The 23829-nt window shown below is 49.0% G+C and overlaps 1 protein-coding gene across 1 annotated transcript in view; it reads left to right on the top strand.

Annotated features, from left to right (window-relative positions):
• The first annotated feature begins 259 nt into the window (after positions 1-259).
• SYNGR3 (synaptogyrin 3) overlaps positions 260-23829 on the top strand; it is a 34374-nt gene continuing 10804 nt past the window's right edge. Inside the window, 3 exon segments of the mRNA XM_065412429.1 lie at positions 260-436; positions 439-564; positions 19576-19813. Coding sequence (XP_065268501.1) covers positions 260-436; positions 439-564; positions 19576-19813 — 541 coding nt within the window.

The raw sequence follows: 23829 nt of genomic DNA, 5'->3' as shown, positions 1-23829 counted from the left end.
AGGGAGGCAGATAAACAGCAGGCCATTTGCAGGGCATGCAGCCTGAAGCACCCAGTTAACAAACAGAAATCCATGCAACGAGCAAAGCTGGTGATGGTGCAATAAGGAAATAAAGGTAGGAATAAAAATCGAAACAGATCCGGGTGCAACGACGAAGAGAAGGATGCACCTGTATGTCCACCCAGACTCTCCACCCCCTCCCCCCCGCCCTCCATGGTACCGCCCACTCCCTAACACGCACACGACACCAGGCGAGCCCATGCGGCAAGGAACAGGGGTCAGCGGCAGAGAGGCAGGCTCTGACTGCGCCAGCCGCGGCAAGGTCTGTGCGCGAGACGCGAGACACGGGCACCCGGGCAGGCGGTGGCGCGAGCCTCCCCCACTCCCTGCTCGCACGCGCCGGCTGGGTCTCTGCTGCACAGCCAGGAGGCGAAGCTCAAGCAAGCAGCCCAGCGCCTGGGGAAGATGGAAGGAGCCTCCTTTGGAGCGGGCAGGGCAGGGGGGACCGTTGACCCTGTGGATTTCCTCAAGCAGCCTCAGACCATTCTCAGGATAGTGTCCTGGGTAAGGCAGAGCGTCGTCGTTTTAAATGGTCATTTATTTATTCCCCCCCCCCGTGAAGACATTGCTCCCTTCGTCCTCGTTTTCTCTGGCACCCTCCAGCCGTGCAAGATCGCAGTGCAAAAAGGGGCTGCTGGAGTGTTAATAAGCAATACCTGGCATGCATGGCTTTGTTTTTTCTTGTAATTGTTGGTGGCCTAGGCTGTTTGCTTTATTTTCTTTCTTTCTTTTTTTTTTTGCTAAGCAAGAGGGAGGGGAAATGGGGACAGCGATCAGGAAGAGTGTGAGGGGGAAACGGCTAACCATTTTTTTCTGACCAGTTTGTGTTGTCATTCCTCCCGAAACCCCAGTCAAAATGACAGGAGCAATAGTCACAAATGCTGATTTTTGTATTATTATTACAGTATTTGCAGAGTGGAAAGATCACTTCTGTTTGCCCAGGGAAGTGGAAGTCTCTGCCTCCTCTCTGTAAAAAGGAGGGTATTTTTAGGGCTTTATTTTGCAACTGTAGATGGGTCGTTTTTCATGGTCTCTGTCTTTTCTGATGCTTAAACGAATGGTAGGATGTTGAGGAAAAGCCTGTAGAAATCAGTGGTCAGAAGACATTTTTTCTTCTATACTTCATGATCTATCCCTACCTAGATCCCTATGTTAATGCAAAATGATATAATGGTTTGCTGGCTGGCTATTTTTTATTTGAAATTCCTGTTGCCTTGCCGAAAGCACCAGACTGAATATGTTCTCCGGACGCCTGCTTTAGGGTGGCTTTGATCGTTGGTGTTCCATGGGCAGCAATATGGAAAGCTACGTAAAGAGCTTTGCTTAAATTGATTATGCCAGGTGGTACAAGGGTTAAGGCCGACACTCCACCCATAACTTGCCTCATTGTGCTTAGGTTTTATGTGCTGAGACCTGCGAGCCTGTGCTGACGGCGCTTTGGTGAATTGGGCGCCTCAGGCCTTCTCCTAAAAGACCTTAGCCAAAAGCCCACATCACAATAAGCACCTCTAATGCGGTCCCCTTGATGGGAGCCTCAGCAGAGAGGCCAGGGGTTGAGATGGCGGTGGACCCCTTTTTCTGATTTAAAGGCAGGGAGGGTCCTTTTAGGTTCAGGGTGAGGTACAGTGGTGTATAGGGGGAAGCTTGCACTGCTGTTGCCCTGGCTCTACCTGTCCTGTGGATGGAGGCCTTCAGTGTCCAGAGCAGTCAACGTGTCACCTTTCCATAAGCACATGAGTAAAACCATTGAAGTGACCATTGTTGTGAGCAAGACACGAGAAGTCATTCTTCCGCTCTACTCTGCTCTGGTTAGGCCTCAGCTGGAGTATTGTGTCCAGTTCTGGGCACCGCATTTCAAGAAAGATGTGGAGAAATTGGAAAGGGTCCAGAGAAGAGCAACAAGAATGATTAAAGGTCTTGAGAACATGACCTATGAAGGAAGGCTGAAAGAATTGGGTTTGTTTAGTTTGGAAAAGAGAAGACTGAGAGGGGACATGATAGCAGTTTTCAGGTATCTAAAAGGGTGTCATAAGGAGGAGGGAGAAAACTTGTTCACCTTAGCCTCTAAGGATAGAACAAGAAGCAATGGGCTTAAACTGCAGCAAGGGAGGTCTAGGTTGGACATTAGGAAAAAGTTCCTAACTGTCAGGGTGGTTAAACACTGGAATAAATTGCCTAGGGAGGTTGTGGAATCTCCATCTCTGGAGATATTTAAGAGTAGGTTAGATAAATGTCTATCAGGGATGGTCTAGACAGTATTTGGTCCTGCCATGCGGGCAGGGGACTGGACTCGATGACCTCTCGAGGTCCCTTCCAGTCCTAGAATCTATGAATCTATGACATGCTTGAGGGCTTTGCCGGGTCAGAGCCGTAACCCATTCTCCGGTGCTTTGAGAAAGCATCCAAATGTGATGCTGCGTGGACGAAAATGGAGGCCGATTGCCGGCACGAAACGTCAAGTCCGGTTGTAGATCGGTTCTTTTGCACATGATTGACACAGTGCGTGGCAGTGACATCTTCATAGATGCTTATGATGCGTCACCTGGATCCAGCATGGAAGACTTGGGTACTACAGTTGGGAAACAGGAACAGAATACAGAATATGGCATTAAAAAACAGCTCAGAAAAAGTTCCTGCGCATGTTCAGTGGCTGATTGATCAAACAGGAATCTTTGGGAAATTTTAAACCACAAGGGATCTGTCCCAAAGGGAGAAGGAAGGGCCTGAAACTGCTAGCACTTACACATCAGATTAATTCTAAGCATGTGAGTCTTCCCATTTACTTTGAATCTATTCAAGTGCTTAAATTTAAGCCCAAGCATAAGTTGTTTGCAGGGTCAAGGGCCTGATCCAAAGCCCATTGAAGTCAAAGGGCATCTTTCAGCTCACTTCAGTGGTCTTTGGATGAAGCTCCAAACACCTGCATGAGTTCATTGAAAAATGCTGCAGGCCACATTTTCCAAATATAGGCCCTGATTTTGCAAGCCGATCTCTGCAGGGAACCCTGCACCTACACGGATCAGCTTGCAGGCTTGGGGCAACGGCTGGTACACATTTGGGTCTTGCTCACAGTGGCCAGCTGAAGTGTGCTTCAATCAAATCAGCTTGAACTGGCTTAAAGCCGTGTTTCAGTCAACAAGACTCCTGTGCAGACGGACAAATTTCCTTGTGGCCTCGCATGTCCTGATGAGTTAGCCTGCTGCATTTGTTGGGTCAGTTTTCCTCCTGAACGCCTGTCCACTTGTGTGTGGGCAGCCGTCAAATTCCGTAACATTATTGCATCCTACAGCCTCAAGAAAGCACATTCACTGTACCTTACATTTTTAAAACATTGTTTGCAGACCTTGTAAGCCCAGGCGTTGCGTGAAGGGTATATTGAGAAGACAAAAGGCAGTTCTTGCCTTCCAGCTCGTTTCAGCCGTTTTTGCTGCAGTCATACCCCAGATTGCTGGATTTGGGATATGAAATGCAGCTATCCTGGCATAGAATATTATTGTGATTATTTATTATTTCCACTGCAGTAGCATTTAGGACCCCCAATCATGGACCAGGACCCCGAGGTGTGCTAGGTGCTGTACAAACCCAGAGCAAAAAGACTGTCCTTGCCCCCAAAGGACTTGTAATCTAAGTAGGAGGAAGAGCAGAGTTTATCTGTTGTTTACTAGGGGTGATTCCTTCTCTTTATACCCCTTAAAACACGTGTTCCTATATATTTTTAAGCATGCAGTTAAAGTAATTGGACCACTCCTCCATGATTCAGTCCCTTCCAACTGCCCAGCTCAATCTCCTCCAGTGTGGAATTGCCCTGACACCAAAGGGTTGGCTATCAGATGCAGTGTGGCTTGTTGGATATTTTTGGGTGGGGGCACAGAGGGGAGCAGGAGAGTCATTTTACTGTTCAGCCAATATTCGAGCCCAGTTCTGCTTGCCTCTCTCATCGGAGTCGTTTCATTGAAGTCAGTGGAAGCCTTCTTGGGTGCAGCAGAGCAATGCAAGACCTGCGCATTATGTATGTCCCATTTCAGGCCGTGATCCTCCAGCACTGAAATCAATGGGAGTTTCATTGCTGGTTTCACTGGGAGCAGGCAGGGCCTAGTGGGATTCTAGCAGTACAGAGTTACACATGGGCTGCAGGAGTGAGCCCTTCGTCTGACATTTGAGGGCCTTACTGATGACTGTTGACCAGCTCAGAAATCCCCAGTGAAGTTTACAGTTCCAGATAGAATGAAAACGATTTCTTTAAATATACTATAGCATTAATTTCTGAAGAACAAAAGGCTCCTGGCATACGCAGAACTTTCTGGCTGTCATAACTGGAAAGCCCCATGAAACCGTTCCTCATTTGTCTCTTCACTCACAGCTGATGCAGCTAGTGAGTCAAGATATGATAACACTTGTTTTTTATGGAGTGAAATGAACTTGGGAGTCAACAGGAGTTCATGCGGTCACCTGCTCCTTTCTTTTACATCTGTCCTATTATTAATATAGACATTTTAAAATTGTTGTATAGTCGAAAATGGGACACCTTCAATTTAATGTAGACATACATTTATGTTTGATGTTTAAAATAAGATTTAACAAACCTAGTCTGGATAGAAAGATTTTGACAAATTCTCTTGAATTTCAGTAAAGGGTTTTCCCCCCCTGCTAAGGTTGGAAATTCCCAAACACAGTCACATTGCACTAGTGCAAGTGTAGGCTTGGAAGGATTCAATTGTTGTCGGTCAATGCTGATAAACATTGATTGCACTGTGTGCACACAAACCAGTGAAAAAATATTTCCATTCGTAATAATCAAAATGTACAGATAGTACATGCAAAGTAAGAAAAATGCTGCTTGAGAACTTATTAGAATTTGATTTAAGGTAGTTTACTTTGTGTATTTTGACATATGATACTGGCAGTTTGTGTTTTAATGGTTATAAAGCTTTAACTTTCTGAATCTCAGTGTCTACTGTCCTTAAATAATCACTCTGACCCCACCCCATTCTCTGATTCCGCATAATTTCCTGCAACTGTGAAAATTTAAATAGATAAAAATCTACAAAAGGCTTAAAAATAAACATCAATATTATCCATTGAAATGATAAAAAATCAAATTCTGCCTTCTCTATGCACTGTGAACCAGAAAACGAAACTGATCGTAAGTGGAAAATGAAACTGATTGGCCTGTGAGACATGGGGGGGATAGCTCAGTGGTTTGAGCATTGGCTTGCTAAACCCAGGGTTGTGAGTTCAGTCCCCCACTTAGGGATCTGGGGCAAAATCAGTTCTTGGTCCTGCTAGTGACAGCAGGGGGCTGGACTCAATGACCTTTCAGGGTCCCTTCTAGCTCTATGAGATAGGTATGAAAACAGAAATAGTCTAAAGGGGGGGATATAATTTTTGAAATTATTTATAACCTAAGGTCCTGATCCAGCTCCCCAGGGCTCCCCAGGGTGCTTTGAATGACCATGCTTGTATGGAACCACATAGGCTTCACTTGGGCTCCAGGGCCTGCTAGAGTGAATCTCAATGCAGGAGCAGGGCCTAAGTTGATTAGTAACACAGATAAGGAATTGGATATTTAAAAAAAATATATTGTCGGGCCAGATGCTCATCTGGTGTGAATCATAGAGATACCGGGCTGGAAGGGACCTCGAGAGGTCATCAAGTCCAGCCCCCTGCATTGAGGAAGGCCCAAGTAAACCTAGACCAGCCCTGACAGGTGTTTGTCCAACCTGTGCTTAAAAACTGCTAATGATGGAGGTTCCACAGCAATGCACCATCAACCTCTTTGGAGCCTGTTGATTTAAACCAGGGGAGGATCTGCCCTGTGACTCTTGACAGCTACCCTTAAATAGTTGGTCCCATTTGTTTTTATTTTCTTAATAAAAGTTAATTTCTAGTTTATGCTGTCGGGTTCCATATAGAAAGCCTCTCCTTTGCAGTGAATTCGCCTGTTTTGGGGTTTTTTTGCAACCCTCTCTACACTGTTGAGAGTGAAACCTGTCTTAAGCAACCAGACAGGGGACAGGCCAAAATCAGTTGCTTAACAGAGGTGGAGTAGCATTGTAACAGTCTCTATAGTTTCTGAGAAGTGCCTTTGGGTGGCCTCTTCTGACAGTAGGTTGCCTATGCCCGGTTATAGCAAACCCTCCCTACTCAGCAAAGCAGTTAAGCATGTGCTGAAGTGCTTTGCTGAACTGTGGCCCTAATGAAGAGATCTCTGTACTGGTTTCGCTGTATTAAGGAAAGCTGATGATGCTTTGAATGACAGAAGTTGCGGTCTTTCCCTTTATTCCTAGCTCAAGTTTGTTTTGTTTTGCCAGAAGGAGAATAGGGCCAGAGCTGGCTTCTATTTGTGCTCCTGGTACAAGATGTGTCTAGTAGGAAAAAAAACCCCATGCCTGGTAGTAGAACAGATGGGCAGCAAAACAAGGAGAATACAGTGCCAGTGTTATTCTTGTCACTGTACTTAAGCGATCTGCTGGGATGTGCTGTCCACGTCCTCCCTTCCTAGGGAGTATCACGCAGACAGAAATTTGGCTTCAGGGGGAGCTGCGGGAGGCCAGGAGTGGAAGGTTCCTCATTTTGACTGGGTGGTGGTTTGTTTTGTACAACATTTGGAAACAAAATTGTTCCAAGTGATTCGGGCTGGATCCTGCAAACCTTTACTCACCCGAGTAAGTCTTGGTCATTCAAAGAGTGCTACTGAAGCTGAGCAGATTGGACTGATCACTTGGGGTCATTATCGTCATGGCAAATCCCACAAAGATCCTTGCAGATGGCGTGCCATCCAGATCAGCCTCTAGCTAGATCCTTAAGGTGGTCTGGCCGGCCCCATCCTACGAAGTGGGCTGGGCACCTCCTATGAGACAGTGACAACAGAGGAGAGTCTGGCCCAATTCAGCAAGCTGTTAAATTGCTCCCATTGTCTCCAAGGCCACCACTGGCTCCTTGCTTTTTAAATCAGAGACGGGGGGAGGGTAAGGATGATCTTGTGCTTATGATATTCTACTGCAACTCAGAAGTTCTGGGTTCTGTTTCCAGCAATCCTAGTTTACATCAGTTGAGCATTTAACCCCATATTTATGTTAAGTATTATTAGTGGAATATTAACTTCTGGATTTTTTCTGGTCTACGTGACTGTTTGGTTTAGGAACTCTGGATTTTCTGTATTAATTCTGTACTTCCTTGTTTTGTAGATTACATGCAGAACTTTACATAACTTAAATATAACTTCTTGGTAATTGAATTATACAGAAGTTCCCTTGTGTCTGAGCTTAAACTGTTACTAAATTCCCTTTTTCCTGTCAGCACTAGTTGGAAATGCAGTCTGCTTGACATGTGCTCAAATTGCGTTACTAGATTAGGAGCTTTGAATGGACAATCAGTTTTTGCCAACATCGTTGCCATATAACAAAACATAAATTTAGCAAGAATTGATCATGTGTTCATCAATGTGCACCTTTCATGAGCTGATTAGTCGGTTAGACATGCCCTTAAACATATTGCCATCAGCATCAGCTAGCAGCCTCTTTTGTGCCAGAGTCTGGAGTCAAATCTTTGCTTTGTAGGCTTAGCCATGGACCCTCTTGAAAGATCTTGCAGCGCATAAAGTATCTCTGAGGCTCCACATCCTGCCTGTAAATGCTCTTGAGCCATTCTGGGGTGGGAACTTCCCTAGAAATGGCAACAATAAAGAGGAATAGGAGAGTAACAGGGGGCCCAATCCACCAAGGGTCTGAGTTCAGGGCACTCAGCACCTCACCAAAAGTGAAATCACCTCTGTGCAGCGTGCCAGCACAATGACCCTCTTAAGACCAGGGTTTAAGTGGAACTGAAATGGTGCATAGCCAGTGCCCATTGTGTTGGGCCTATGCAAGGGGTGAATTTCATCCTTTGCAGGATTGGGCCCATGAGATAACTGTGCTGTGGCATCCCTACCAAGGCCCAGTCTTGCTGCATACCTCCTATCTGGTGTTGTCCGAACGTGATCGAGGGAGCTCAGCACCTTACAAGAAGCGCTCAGCTCCTTGCTGAGTCAGGTCTTCAGCAAGGGAAGAGTTTTAGGATGGGACTAAAAAAAAACCCCACTCCAGGCTCAAGCATCACAGGCACACTTTCCGTTGTTATTGTTATGATTATAATTTATTATTTGTATTAAGGCAGCGCCTGGGTGCCCTAATCATGGACCAGCGCTAGGCGCTGTACGAACAGAGAACAAAGAGAGAGTCCATGCCCCAAAGAGCTTCCAATCGAAGTGTAAGGCAAGATTTACACACAAAATCAGTGGTGGGAATAGGCCCAAAATGCAGAGTCTACTCACCTCGGCCTCTTTGGTGGTGTTCACATAACTGAGCCAGCAACTGAGAGGTGGTTTTCTTAATGAAATATTCTAGGCCTTTCTAGTATAATCTGGACTAGTTCTTTTTTGTGATCTCAAAAAATGCATGGAGGCAGCCCCACACTCACAGCTCCTGAAGGACAGATGGTGCATGTTTTGATCTTTGTAGCAGAGCCTTGATACTATGGGGATGGGCACCTGAGCGATGAATATATCAGTTAATAATAGCAAAGGTACCAGGTCTAAACCCTGCATTTACATGCATGCCTAGGGCTCACAAGGAGATTGTGGGGTGGGACATGTGTCTTTGTAGACAGAATTTAGCTTTAAACTTAATCCCTGCAGACAAATTTTGTCTCTCTCCACTAATATAATATAATCTGGGCCTCATCTGGCAGCCCTGAGACAGGCAAAATTCTCAGAATCAGGCCCTGTATATGCAAAGCAGGAATGTCCTAAATGCATGGTTGTCCATGCATGATCGTCCCCTCTCATGAGAGGAGGCTGCTGGGGTGGTGGAGGGAAAGAGTCTTTTGCGGCGCGTTCCCCAGCCTGTTCCATTGGGAGCTCCTGGGTTGGCCCCAGCCCCACAGGATGAACATGGCCTGAAACCCTGCAGATCCTGGGGGATTCTGCTCCCTGAGGCTCCCTGCCTCCTCCTAGCTCCCAGGAGGGAAGGAAGGAGCCACACCTGCCAGCACTTTCCCCACCAGCGCTTGCCCCACTGGGAGGAGTCATTGCCATCTGGGGGAGACGTGCACATGCTGGCTCTGATCAAACTAACAAATAGCAGCCTGGCCGGAGCGGCTCAGGCTCGCTGCCCGAGGGCGTACCTCAGACAGCACTGCACTCGTGTGGCTGGCTCAAGCCACCTCCTGCATGGCCATGCTGCTGTTAGAGCTCACTAGCACAATCACAGCCAGCGCGTGTATTTCTACCTCCCAGCTGCTATGGAGACACATCCTGTATGCAAGTCCCACTCTGCGGGGAAAGGCCACGGGGAAATTAGCTGTCATTAGCTTCTACACAGAACTGGGGCGGGGGCATGGTCCAGGTGTCCCCATCTGCTGCCTAGTCCAATCCCTCCCTGCACCTCTCCACGGAGCCTGGAATGGGAGGGGCTGGTGCTGCAGAGGCAGATGGCTTCCTTACACGGGGTGGGCATAGCCAAGCCTGGAGGTTGCCCTCTGTGCATGGATCTTGGAAGGATAAGTGGGCTCCAGAACAGGAGTGGATCGCTCCTCTGAAGTGTGTGTCTCATGGGACACGAACAGGGAAGAAAAATCTCCCAACTCCCACCCTCGGCCATTCATGTGGAGCACAGTTTAATGCGGGGAAATAAACGAATGGGGTCTGCAATCAGATCTGCGCTAGCCAGGACTCCAGAGGCGCTCAGCATCTCACCGCTGCGTGCCTGTTGTTACTAAAACTGAATATTCAGAGTCGAGGGTGAGCGACCTGAGCACAAGACTGGAAGCCAGGAGCCCCTGGGCTCGAATCCCACCTCTGTGACCAGTGCCACTGTATCCTTGGGTGAATAATTTAACCTCAGCAAAAATCTGCAGAGTGGGGCTACGGGACAAAGTTCACCCCTGTGTAGAGATCACAGGCTTTGTACTGGCTCTCTGCATGTGGTTGAATTGCACCACTGACAGCAAACTTTGTCCCCCTCTGTTTCCATTTCCCCATCTGGAAATTGGGGATAATACCTAAGCAGCTAAGGGACCCAGGGCCAATGAATGTGTGTGAAAGCACGTGGAGGATGCAAAAGCCGTGTAGAAGAATGCATGTGCTGGATACGTGCTAATTCACCCAGCAGACACATCCATGGGCTAAGTACCCCCGGGTTCTTTTTACCTTGGCTATTGCACTGGCAGCATGGCCATTTGGGATATGGAAGCTCTCTGTGCTGTGGGCAGGGCCTCTCCCAAGATGATGGGTATTATATTAATTAGGGTAGCTATTATTTGTGCCAGACACAAGCAGGGTGCTTGGCACTGCCCAATAAACCAAAGGACAGACCGTCCATGCCCCCAGGAGTTTACAGTCGTGCACAGTGGGGTGCACTCTGAAAGCCAGAAGTGGGGAGAATTTAGGCCACAATTTTTCCAAAATGACTAGTGATTTCGGGTACCCAATCAGAAAGTGCTGAGCATCCGTTCTCTGGAAACCAGGGCCTATATGGTGTCTCAGGTTAGACACTTGATAATCACCAGGCAGGTTGGAAAAATCTCAGACTTTTTATTTTTTTCTCCACATGGTTGTGATAATTCTCTGATGAACACTGTGGGCAAAGCGGCTGTTGGACTGAGCTGCTTGGGAAAGGCCAGTTGTTTTTTGTCAGATTTTTGTTTGTTTGTTTGTTTTTAATCATGTGAAGGTGGGGTTTGTTTTTTTCAAAAACTTTTTCAACCAGTAGCTGGAAAATGAAAAAAATGTTGATTTTCAAAAATGATTTTTTTGGTAAAACGTTTTACCAAACCCTGAACTGTTTTACCTCGAATTTCAGTGTACATTTTCAACCCAAATGACGTTTTTCTGTGAAGAATTTTGGTTTTGGTTGGAAAAAAAAAAAGGTTTTGATGAGAACATTTCAGGCAGCTCTGCTTATGGAGCATAGCTTTCAGATGCCTACACTTGAATTTGTTTTTTTTAACCATATGAGAGGAAACTGCAAGTGCCCCTAATAAGGCGCTGTCCGCATTCCCTAGCATGAAATGAGCAACACCCAGGAACGGCTTGGATTCCTGGGCGATTGCAGACTGAACTGGCATGCAGGGAGTGTCACTTCTGATGCCTGAAACACAAGTGCAGTCTCCCCGTCCTTCACTGCTGGTGCTCAGTGCACATCCCTGCACAAGGTAACCCTGAGGGTACACAGTCACATACGGAATCTTGACACAGATAGGAAGAGAGGAGCTGAAGGGATGATGTTGGAGAGTAGCCTCATCTGTGCCTGATTGTCTCCATAAACCATCCATCCATGTGAAAGGACTAGCACGGAGGGCAGCAGCGAGACCGCCGGGGATTGGCTGAGTAGGTGCTGGTCACATATGTTAGGGCTGGTGCTTGCCATCTGCTTTAACACAGGCAGCCTGTTCTTCCATACGTTGGATTTTGCAGAGGTTGCCAGCCCTGGAAGGTGAAGTCCTGCAGAATGGGTGCTGCCTGGCCAGCAATGTGCACGCTCAGCCGTGACTTGGAGAAAGCCCTTCAAACTGGTGTGTGTGTGTGTGTGTGTGTGTGTGGGGTGAACTGGACTCTATGGCCCTGTTAGTTCTTGGCCTGCTCTCATGGCCAGCAGTGTACAGGGACTGTGGCAGGCATGAACTCCCTGAGGAGATTACAATCCAGGCCAGGAATCCTGATCCCCTCTCCCCTTTGCAGGCAGAACAGGCCCTGGGGCAGTGGATGGTGTGGGGGGAAGCTTGCCCTGCCTCTGTCCTTGCTGTCCCTGGTTTGTGGGAAAATGAAGGCCTCCAGTCGTCTCGGCCATCGATCCAGCCCCTTTCACCAGTGCTAAACCCAAGGGGCATGGCACAGAATGGCACCCAGCGTCTTTTTTCTCTGTACAGCACCCTGCTCGCTGATGGCACTGGATATAAATCCTAAATGATAACAACATGCTCATCGGCCACGCCTGGCCAACATGGATGCCAATTAGTGCCAGTCGGGCAGGTGGTTTCAGTGAGGAGGGCACTGGGGTATTCTGGGTACTGGCTTGAGGCCCACCAAGGCCACGCCATCCGGGCCATCTGAGGGGTGGTAGCAGCTGCAAGCAGCGTTCAGTCAGCTCGCTCCTTCTGGTTGCTTGCAAGTCACTCCTGAGCGTCTCTGCTCCTGAAGCTGGGGCTCGTGGCAGAGCTCTGGATTCACTGTTTTCGGGGCTGAACTTGAGCTCCACGGCGCCAAGGCCTAGAGGCTCCATGACCAGGCACCCCCGGTGGAAAGCGAGTGGATTTCAGAGCAGAGCACAACCCCTTTCCCCCAGAACTTGGCCATGCCTCCAGCCCCTCCACTCTGCGCGCCCCAGGTTTGCAGCCAGATGTGGCAAGAGTGTCGGTGGGAGGAGGCCGGTGCGGGTTCTCCTGGGAGGATTGTGCTGTCTCGCAGCCCCATTATCCTTGGGGAGCCTTGGGCGTGAATTTAGTACTTGTAAGTGGAGAGGCAGTGTGGTCTAGTGGATAGGACACTGCACTGGGGGTCAGGAGGGCTGGGTTCCATTCCTGACTCTCTCACTGGATTGCTGGGTGGTCCTGGGCATTTCCCCTCTTATCTGTGAGACTGTAAGCTGTGCTGGCTCGTGACTGACTCTTACTGTCTGAATATACAGCACCTACCCCAGGGAGGGCCTGAATTCATTTGGGGCCTGCCTGCTCCACCACAGATTTCTAAGTGTACAAATCACTTAGGCCCAGATCCTCAAAGGTATTTAGGCATGTAACTGCCACTGATTTCAGTGGGACTTTGGAGCCTTAAATACCTTTGAGGATCTGAGCCTTAGTCTCTCTCCTATGTGTACCATGGGGATAATAATACCTCCCTCCCGGGGGTGTGTGAGGATAAATATGTTAAAGGTTGTGAGGTGCTCAGATATTCCGGTAACGCGATAGATAGATAGAGAGGTGCTACCGTAGCAAATAATAATCATAAAGGTGAGGTGCTAAGCAGTTGTCCCTGTGCAGGCAGGTTCTGGAGGAATTCAAGCTGTAGTTAGGAGGCCATGCTGGTCAGAACTCATTAACCAAATGGTGAAAATAGCCCTGAATTGTTATTATTATCTACCTCTTTTGGGGGGACAGTTTCAGGTGAAAACTTGTATATTTTAAAACCACAAATCTCCTCCCCAGCGTTACTGGCCACATCCTGAGATGATTGAAACTGGAAGGGTTTTAAAAATGGAATTTACTTCTTTTGGATCCCTTTCCCCTCGGACAGCGATACATTCATCATCAGTCAATGTCCCTTTGGTGTATAGCGAGATATTCAGACCCGTTCTCATGCGCTATCATTATGGTGCAATGTCTGGCTCACAAAGGCTGCAGGGGAGGTTTATTTGTTAAAAAAAACCCACATTGCCACTGGAATTGAAAGTTAATCAGTGAATTTTTTAAAATGATCTTGGGCAAAATTTCCAGAAACACCTAAGTGACTTAGGAACCTAAATCTTCAGAAGTGACTTAGGTACTTAGTAGCATAAGCCTCGGGCTCCCAAGTCACTTTGGCACGTCTGAAAATTTTACCCGTTAGCTTCGAACATTCCAGTCCAGTGCCCATTGGGAAGCTTTCTGTTGATGCTGGATCAGCCCTATACCTGCATGTTGGGCTGGATTTGACCAGAGGCCCTTTTAAAGTCCAGTAATAATACACTCCAGCATGCTCTGTTGCATTTCTCAAGTGCTGGAGGGAGTCGTCATTTCACTGCCCACATACCAGGGCTGAATGGCTATGGCTCTAAAAGTTCACGACAGCTTGCTTACAGACTTGTGCACTGGGCATATTATACACTGAGCAGGCATGTCTCATTTTAAGCAGACAATTCGTAACATGCTAAAACTCCAGGAGTATTGATTAGACAGTTAATAGCATGAAGGAGAAATCCAGGTTGTTATTCCTGGAAGGACTGAGTAAGACAGTAGAGTGAGATGCTAGACACACCGCACTATCCGCTGACCTGCCAGCAAAATAATCCTGTGAAATCAGATGTTCTCAATTATTCATGCTGTCCAGGCTCACATTATTTTTGTCAGGGCCTGTTTTTTAAATGCTGCTGGTATTTCCGAAGGCAACCAACAACTTTACATTATTTATGAACAGATTTTTACAAATGCTGAGATGACAGCTGTTGCCAATGCAGAGCGAGAATTATGATTGCTGGGGATTTTCTTTCAACGCAGCATATTTCTGTTTTGCGTGGTGGCGTTCCCATCGCGCTGTGACAACGGAGTGCTCCACAAAGGAGATTGCTATCTGGGCAATACGTGCAAGTGAAAGCGAATGAGGCAGGCTGCAATAGACTTTAAGGCTGATGCTCAGAGTCAAGGTAGGTAGGGCCGCGGTTGGAGCAGGGAGCAGTGGAGATTGATTGAGCAGGAAGAGCAGGGAAAGCTCAGGGAGCAGGATCTGATCATCTCCCACGTGACGGAGAATGGAGGAGAACAAGGAGGGGCAAGGAGGACCTGCTGGTTTATAGCCTGAGCCAAAACTGCAGGCCCAGACACCCTTAGGTTTTGAGGGGTTGAGAATCTGCATGTGAATTGTGCAGCTGGCTGTTCTCTGTTTTTTCACACAATGCACAGTCAACCTGTGGAACTCCTTGCCAGAGGATGTTGTGAAGGCCAAAACTATAACAGGGTTCAAAAAAGACCTAGATAAGTTCATGGAGGATAGGTCCATCAATGGCTATTAGCCAGGATCAGCAGGGATGTTGTCCCTAGCCTCTGTTTGCCAGAATTTGGGAATGGGCGACGGGGGATGGATCACTTGATGATTCCCTGTTCTGTTCATTCCCTCTGGGGCACCTGGCACTGGCCACTCTCGGAAGACAGGATACTGGGATAGATGGACCTTTGGTCTGACCCAGTATGGCCGTTCTTATGTTCTTACGATCTGTGCTATGGGTTGAATCAAACACCCCAAATGTGCTGAGGATTAAGACCCAGATCCAAAGTTCACAGTCCCACCTCTGATTTTAAGTCGTGCCTTCCCAGGAGGATGTGATTTGAGGTAGCGGAATCGTTGTTTGCGGGTGTGGGGGATCTGAACAGCAGTGTGTGCTCTCAGCTTCCACTCTTGGTGATTCCTGACACACACACACACCCCGGCCGGCTGGGGACCAGCAACAGGAGAACCTGGTCCCATCGGTAGATCAGGCCCAAGAAGACAGGAGCCCTGAGGCGAGCAGTGGGGAGGCAGGGTTGACGGTGGCATGAGGGGTCTCATTCGCTCAGGGAGCCAGAGCAGGAGCTGGGAGGGAGATGGAGCTCACGTTGGGGTGGAGCATTGTGAGAGGAGGTGAAGAACAAGGGTTCAGGCCACGTTTCCCTGTCGCCACGGAGCTTATCGAGGGGTGTATGAGATGATGGACTTTCAGAGTTGTGCAGAAGCACAAGGAGGAAGCTTCGTGCCTGGGTTGTTAGGGGGATGATAACTCAGTGACCTCTCTACAAGGGGTAACTGTCATGCCCCTGGTGTGCTTTGGCCTGAGCCCTCAGTTATTCACCTGCCTATCGAAAGCATCAGCTCTTTGGCCTATCGTTGCTGGGGCTTGTACAGAGTTCTGACCAGCCTCACAGGGGCCACCAGGTCATCTGAAAAGCAGGCAGCCAGGAACCTGTATGTCCATCTCCTGTCAGTCTTACAGGGTGTGGAAAGCATCTCATCCAGACAGATGGATAGAGGCTGCGAAGACAGGCCCTGTAGGGTCAGGGCTGGATTGTCGAGGACTGGGACTGCTCGCATTCCTGGGTACCAAAATCTCACACGACTTCATTGTGTCACAGCACTGAGGCATGATGCGATGGCCTTTACTCTCAGCATCATGGCTACATTTCCACGAAGCATCATCACGCTGCACTGCTACTTCCTGACACAGTTGCCAGGACATAAATGACACGATGTCCCCTTGGGACGCCCTGGGGAGCGGCACACGCCCGAGGCAAACAGGCCATGGCCACGGTGTGTCCTGAATTTAAAGCACGAGCGGTTAAATCAAGCTGCCGCCATTAGTTGAGCTCTGAGATTAATTTATTTAAAAATCAAAACCAATCCACCAGCCCCGTTTCCGCAGCGGGGAAGCTGGGGTTCTGATCCATTTGAAGCAAGGGGAATGGGGTGGTCTAGTGCATTCTTCACATCCACTACTAGCCTGCACATCCAGGGCTTGATCCTATGTTCATGGAAGTCAGGGGCAAAGCAGCCATGAAAGTTCAGGACGCTACCATATGTGTGAATAGTGCCCTTTCTCAGGAGATGGTTTTTGCTGGTACTAGCCATTGTTTATTTCAACTTGCACCTTCTTTAGAAAAAAACCCACCAACGTTATCACGTCACTCCCCTGCACAGGCTGCTGGGATGGCTTCAGACCCACCTCTTTGCTGTCACCTCCAGTTTGGGGGAGATTAATAGAGACCTTCTGAGACCTGCCTGCTAACGAGATGCTCGCATTCGTGACGAGCTTCCGAAAGAACAAGCCCTGTCCCAGTTTAAAGCACATCCAGGAAAGAGTCCTCTTGTGAGGTGGGAATAGAGGGAGGTGGGTGGAATGAACAGTCACCGGGGCTCTCTAGCCAGTTGGCTAATAATTAAAGGCTTGATTTTTGTTCTCATTTCCCCCGTTTTGCTCTGCTGGAACTGCATTGGCTGCAGTAAGGACTGCTGGCTTCGGCCCGACGTTAGGACCCGATCCTGTAACCTTGACTCAAACTGCGAGGCTCGTCTTGTTTGCCCAGACGCTTGAAAATTGGGATTATAATTATTGGGGTGGAAAATAGAGGGGGAGGGGGATTTATGGTGGGTTGTCTTCTGTTGCTGTGTTTTTAAATGGTGTCAAGTGTGCCTAGAACATATGGGTGGGTAACAATGTGAGTGTTTCCCCAATAAATGGAGATAAGCAATCCTTCCTCACATGAGTAGCCCCATTGACTCCTGAGAGTATTCGCTGCAGGATTGGACCCTTATGAATTTCTTCTGCAGTTTTGCTGCACAGGCTACCGAGTGTGTGTGTCCAAGGGCAGAATTTTGTACTTGGTGTGTTACCAGCAGCTCATTAGGGAAAGCAAGGGAGATTCAACCCCACACAACAGGGGAGAGAGGAAAATGCAAAAGAAAAGGAGAAAGTTAGAATCATGTATTGAGTGTCCAGTCTGGTGGTTGGAGCAGGGGACTGGGAATGAGGACTCCTGGATTCTCAACTCTGCCACTGACTCCACGTGTGAACTTCAGCAAGTCATTGCACTGCTCTGTGCCTCAGTTTCCCTCCTTACAAGGGGTTGTGAGTCAGTGGGACAGAACCGAATGTTGCCATGGGACAGTGTCATACAATAGCAAAAAAACCAACCAACCAACCCCGTAACAGATGTTAGTCCTGTCACTTAGTCCAGCGCTGAGCGCGGTGTAAGGTCCTGGATAGGACAGAATAGGGTTTGTGGTAGGTGGGTTGATTGGTTTGAGAAAGGCGGCTATCTGAAAGCTGCTCCGAGGTTCGGAGTGTCGGCTCAGTCGTGCGGGAGCTGGGTTAGGGGCCAGAGTGCAGGTGAAGCGGTCAAAGGGGCACTCTATTATCACGGTCATTCTCTCTGTCTGTCAACTACTTTATAATGTGTCATTGGTACCAGAAAGGCCACCAGGCCACCAGGCCAACAGCTGCAGCATTACTAGTCGCCCTCGTAGAAGCTAGGGAATTTGAGCCACAACAGGCCAGGAGCCCTGGTGTTGCCTTTGCTCTCAAGTTAAGCTCTCTGTCTCTGCCTCCTGCTGCATCCTTATGAGCCAGCAGGGCATCGAAACAGACAAGGATCCTGCGCATTGGCAGTGACGAGACAAGATCAGAGATTCACAGCTTGAATGAGGGGCACTGGCAGGCCTTGCTTTGCTCTCCACTGGCAGCATTTGAATCGAAACCACAGTGCAGTGCTGTCTGGGCAAAGACAGGCGAGGCTCTGAAGTGCCTTATAATGGAGTCAGTCCCGTGGATACACCTTGTCTCTTTGGTTTCATGTGCCGTGTAACCCTAAAATGCAGCAGTGATATCCACACGCATAAGGCTTGCTACACACTTAGGCCGTGGTGCTTTCCTGCCTGCCAGGACAGGGAATGTGGCCTGGAATCTGCAGGGATTCGGGGCATCTGCACAGAGGGCAGGGGTTTCTGCACTACTCTCCCAGGCCCCAGTTGTCTTCCGGGACGGGAGCGTGCCTCCTGGAGGAGACATTGATTATCCGGCAGTACCTGCCTCCTGCTGTTCTAGGTGGAAGGTGTGGAGCCAGAAAATGATGTCAGTGGGGAAGAACGCAGGAATCCGGCAGGCTCAAAGTGAGTCATGCCTTGTAGAGAGCCAACTCTGGCTCCATCCCCAGACCCCCATCCAGCCGCATCCTACCCCATCTTGCAGAGACCCAACCCTGAGCGGGTTGGGTGAAATTCACCCCATGCAGATGGTGTGAGACTTAAGTGGTGCCTAGGCCTTTTTGCTGGTTCTCTTCCCCCTTATGTGCACTATCCCCATACAAGAAATCATCTGTGTCCTTGAAAGCCCTGCAGTGACCCTAGTGTGTCTGCTGAGAAGGGGAAGGGCTTGGACAGCAGGAGAAGTGGCTTTTTTAAAGTAATTCCTCAGTGAAGGTCATTGCAAAGGAGTTTGATCCTGGGTAGATCCGAGCAGAGGGCACCATGCAAGCTCTCCCCTCTACCCCGAAGCTCTGCTGTCCCGCCTCAGTCCTGATCTGTCAGACCCCTATTATCCTGTTCCAGGGCCTCTCCCGAGCAGCACCTGCCAATCCCACAGCAGCTTTGCAAGCCACGCCGTTAGGGACCAGAGGGAGGCCAGCAAACCTGTCTCACTTTTGTCCTTCAGCTGGTTGCAAGCCAGGTCCCCAGATACAGATTTATCCCCTTGCGGTCTCCAGCCCCAGCAGTGCTGAGCATAACATTGACCGGCCCTTCACTTAGGGCATGACCATGACTCTCCTTCCTGGCAGCAGCTGAGCTTCCCTTGGGCTTTCCCTGTCTGCTCCCCTCTCATCTCCACCCTGCGCATTTAGGCTTTTTCAGGAGCAATGTGTTCGGCAACTCAATTATTCTCTGTAACTTCATTTCTCTCCGGTCCCTAGTGACTCAAGGCGGTTTATTGAGCGCAGCCTGACAGCTGAGAGTGATGCAGGCAAAAAGGCTGTGCTTGGACCTGGGTGATCTAGTCTCCCTCTGCCTGGTGTGGATCGAGAAGAACGTCCCCTAAAATGCATTGCAGACCGACTCACTGCAAAGCAAAGGCGAAATCGCTATGATGGAGGAACTGGGAACCTTTCACCAGCCCGTTGTTTTTAAGCCACCAACCAGGCAAGCGTAGGGATCCCTCTAATGAGTGCCACATTGCCATGGAATCAAATGGAAGACTGAGTCCAATTATCTCGCTGTTAGAAAACAGAGTTCAGTGTAAACAGCTACCAGTTGTGCTTTCCCCTTCCTAGGTCTTCTCCATCGTGGTGTTCGGCTCCATCATCAACGAGGGCTACGTCAACGATGGCACGGAGGCGGAACTCAGGTGCGTCTTCAAAGAGAACGAGGATGCCTGCAACTATGGCATCGCCATCGGCATCATTGCCTTCTTTGTCTGCATCTTCTTCTTCATCGTCGACCTCTACTTCCAGCAGATCAGCAGCGTGAAGGACCGGAAACGGGTTGTCCTGCTGGACCTGGGGTTTTCAGGTATGCCATCGGCTGGGCTGTGTTGGCAGTGGAGGTTGCCCAGAGCTGGATTAAGGCAATCCGAGGCACTAGGCACACCAACATATGGGGGCCCCCCTTTGCTCTGCCCCTCAATTGAAGTGGCAAGGGCAGCAGTATGGGGTCCCATTTTCTCCCTCCAGCAGGGACAACAGGACCCCCTACCCTCTGAAGCAGTAAGGGTGGCAGCAAGTCCTTGTAATTAGCTCAGCAGTCAAGGTCTATCTGCTTGGGTGGATGGGCCACGTCCACTGCATTCTGCCCCTGCCATTCACAGCCCTCTGCGGGGTGGAATTGGCGAGGCCCCCTGGAGCAATGGATCTAGGAGTTAATTCTCTTTTGAGACACATTGGGAAGTTCACTCCTTTCAGAGCTATTGTTTCAGGCTCTCTGCAGACTCAGGCAGATGTCTCTGGGTCAGTTACCCAGGGTCATGCTTTCAAGCTTTTCTCCCCCACAACCATGAGGGTTAGAGACTTACTTTTTTTTAATACAAACTGAGATTCTGATATAATCACCTGACTCCAGGAGCAGGGGCTATGGTGTTTACTGTAGCTGGGTCCTTTGCTGGAAAACTTACAGTGTCAGACCTTTCTCCTATAATCAAAGGCAAAAGTCCCAATGACCTAAATGGGAGCGGGACCAGGCTCACGTAGCTGGATCCACTGAACCAGCAGGATTATCCTGAGCTCAGCTCATCTGGAAGTTGCATTTGGCCTGAGGTTCTGGATTTCCAGCCCTCATGTTTTAAAAGTCTGAGGGTGATTTTTCCAGCACCAGGGAGCTTGCAACTGTCTGATCCCAAATGAAAGCACCCCTCAGTGCATCGTCACATCACCATCAGTGTCTGTTGTTAAGAATGAAAAGTGCCAGGTAGAACACTCCAGAGGGGAGTGGGAGGGAATATTCTGTACCCACGGTAGCTGGAAATATACCGTAAAGACTCTATTTCTATGACATCAGAAAGCTAGTGTACAACGCTTAGGGAGGCTGAGAGTTACAATGCCCCCTAAGGGATTTAGATGCCTAGGGTCCATTCATTGAGCATCCAAATAAATACCTTAGGCTGCTTTGAAAATCTCAGAGTCAAGGTCTGATCCTCCACCATCTTGTATAGCCATTTACGCTGTGCAAGGTGTGTGTAAAATGCTGTCCTTCTGATTCAAGGCCTCATTCTTCCCTCACTTACACCGGTCTCCTTAGGTGTATAACCTGTGTAATTGTTGGGTTTCTACCACTGACGGGTCCGATCCCGCAGCCCTTGTGTGTGCACACCTTCCATTGATTTCCAAGAGAGTCACTCGGAGAGAGGTCTGGCAGAATTAGATTTTTAATTTCTTATCATTTCAACAGACAATATTTATGTTTATTTTTATGCATTTCTTTCCGTTTGTAATCGATTGAAATGTTCAGTTTGGGAAAATTACGGGGGGGATCAGACAATTATTTAATGACGATCGAAGTTGAGATTCAAAAAGCTAATTATTTGTCACTGTTAAAACACAAATTATCAACATGACGTCAAACGATACAAAAGTAAATATCCTTAAAGCCAGCTTTAATAAGTTCTCAAGCAGCATTTTTCTGACTTGGCCTCGCTGTACATTTCAATTATTATTGATCGAAATGTTCTTTTGTTGGTTTGTGTGTTTATGGTGAAATTGACGTTTACCCACATAATTACTGATAAAAATCTTATCCTTTCAAGCCTACTCCTGGGGGAAAACCGCAGGGTTGGTTCTAAGTCTTTATACTGGTGTATGTTTGTTGCAATCCAATGCACAGGGATCATGTGAAAAGACATTTTGCTAGGAAGCAGCTGAAGGCTTGGGGATGTAGCTCTGTAGATGTCAATGGGTGTAAATTACCCCATTTCGCCCTTTTTGTGTTTTCTGGGTATGGATTGCAAAGAGCTTAATTTTTCCCGGAGAGAGATCTTTCCCCCCATGAACGCCTACAGTGGAAAATAAGCCACTTTATGCCTCCTAAACAAACCCCTTAAATGCAGGTCATGCGGATACAGGGCTCACCATTGGGAGACCCGGTGATCCATGAAGTGACCAATGGGAGACGAGGTGACCCAACAGGTGACCGGTGGGAAGTGAGGTGATCCATGAGGTGACCAATGTAGGGGCAAGTGATTCATGAGATCACCAAGGGGAGGGGAGTTGTCCATGAGATGTTTAAAGTGGGGTTACCCCATGAAAAAAGTTTGTGAAGCTCTATCCTAAGTGATGGGGATTTAACCTCCTTTCTTGGGAAACTCTTACATGGCAGATCTGCAAACCCTATGTGGACCTAGAACTAGAAGTATAAGATGATGCAGGAAAGTGTACTCATTTGTACCTATCTTAGGCGTTTTTCTATTGTGCCCATCATCTTGGTCCCTAGGCACTTGTTTCTTCAGTGCCACCGTACAATGGGATCTCCTATTCGTGATCAGTAAGGCTACGATTATGTCACGGAAGTCACGGAATCTGTGACTTCCATTGACCTCCGTGACATTTTCTGCCCTGGGGCTGGAGCTTCCAGCCAGCCCCGCCCTCGCAGCTCCCAGCCCCCAACCTGGTGGGCGGACCCTGCAGCTGCCCAGCCGCAGCAGGGGGCTGGAGGACCCTGCAGCTGCCCAGCTGCGGTGAGCAGGTGTGGGGACTCCCCGCAGCTGGCCAACCACGGTGGGCGGCCGGCGGATCTCCTGCATCTGCCCAGCTGCAGTGGGGACTCCCCACACTGCCCAGCTGCAGCCACGGCCAGTGGCTGGGGAACCCTGCAGCTTCCAGCTATTTTTTACCATGTTCGTATACTCTCTGTCTCCACTTTTCTAAAATGATTGCTGCCCAAAGCATTGTTTACACGCAGTACTGCACCCACACACCCGCCCCATCCCCCCAGACTCTCACAGATAAATGGCAGGCAGTTAGTTGCTTTCATAACCAGCATGTGTACAAACAGGTCTCTCACAGCAGAGACTGAAAAAAGTGCTTCATTGTACTGGAGCTTACAGCCTCTGTAGTCCCACAGATCAAAGACTGTCATATCCACTTGTGCGCTGACAGGCCTTGGGCATGAAACCGGCCAGTGGCAGCCGGTGAGCTGAGCAGAGCTGGGCTGTACGACACACCATGCAAGCCCTGCAATTCAGTTATGTTTTTTAAACATCTCCAGATTAATCTGTCACAGTCCAGGGCAGCTGCACCTGTATTTCCCCTCAGTGGTCCAGCCAGGCTGACGAGGATTGGTAACGAAAATCTGTCACACACCCACTCCCCAGCCATTGCCTTTCTGGGTGGAGACCTGCATCTCTCTCACTCTTCTGACCAGGGTATTCCCAGGCTGCACAGATCCCTGCCTTCACTCTGCACTTCCCAGCACAGCCAGGTAGCCCAGAAACACCTGCTGGCTTTCTCTTCAGAGACCGGTTAACAGGTGTAATTGCTACAGTTATAAGGTATCGCACGGCACTTCCTGTGCACGCCTGCTTTATTCTTAAGGTAAAAAGCTTTATAGAGAAACCATATTAAAAACAATAGAAGAACCTAGGTGCCTGCTAACAGGCTTATCAGAGTTAACTCTGCCCCCTAGCATCAGGGGCGGCTCTATATATTTTGCAGCCCCAAGCACGGCACTCAGGCAGCCTTTGGTGGCATGCCTGTGGGAGGTCTGCCGGTCCCGTGCCTTTGGTGTACCCGCCGCCGAATTGCCGCCGAAACCGCGGGACCGGCGGACCTCCCGCAGGCACGCCGCCAAAGGCAGCCTGACTGCCACCCTCACGGCGACCGGCAGGCCGCCCCCCGCGGCTTGCCGCCCCTGCCTAGCATGGATTCTGGCAGGCTCAGTCCATCCAACCCACCCTAAGGATTGGAGCGCTGTGTGGAGCAGGGGTCCTGTCCGTTTGCTGGATCAGGAAGGAGGCCCTGCGGCAGTTTAAAACCAGGCTATTTCTCCTTTCTTTGTCTGTTGGGCCCTGGAGAATCTAGTTGGAACTAATCTGCGCACTT

Source organism: Emys orbicularis, chromosome 10 (assembly GCF_028017835.1).
Source record: "Emys orbicularis isolate rEmyOrb1 chromosome 10, rEmyOrb1.hap1, whole genome shotgun sequence".
Classification (NCBI taxonomy): Eukaryota; Metazoa; Chordata; order Testudines; family Emydidae; genus Emys; species Emys orbicularis.
This window is presented reverse-complemented; position numbering and strand designations above follow the sequence as displayed.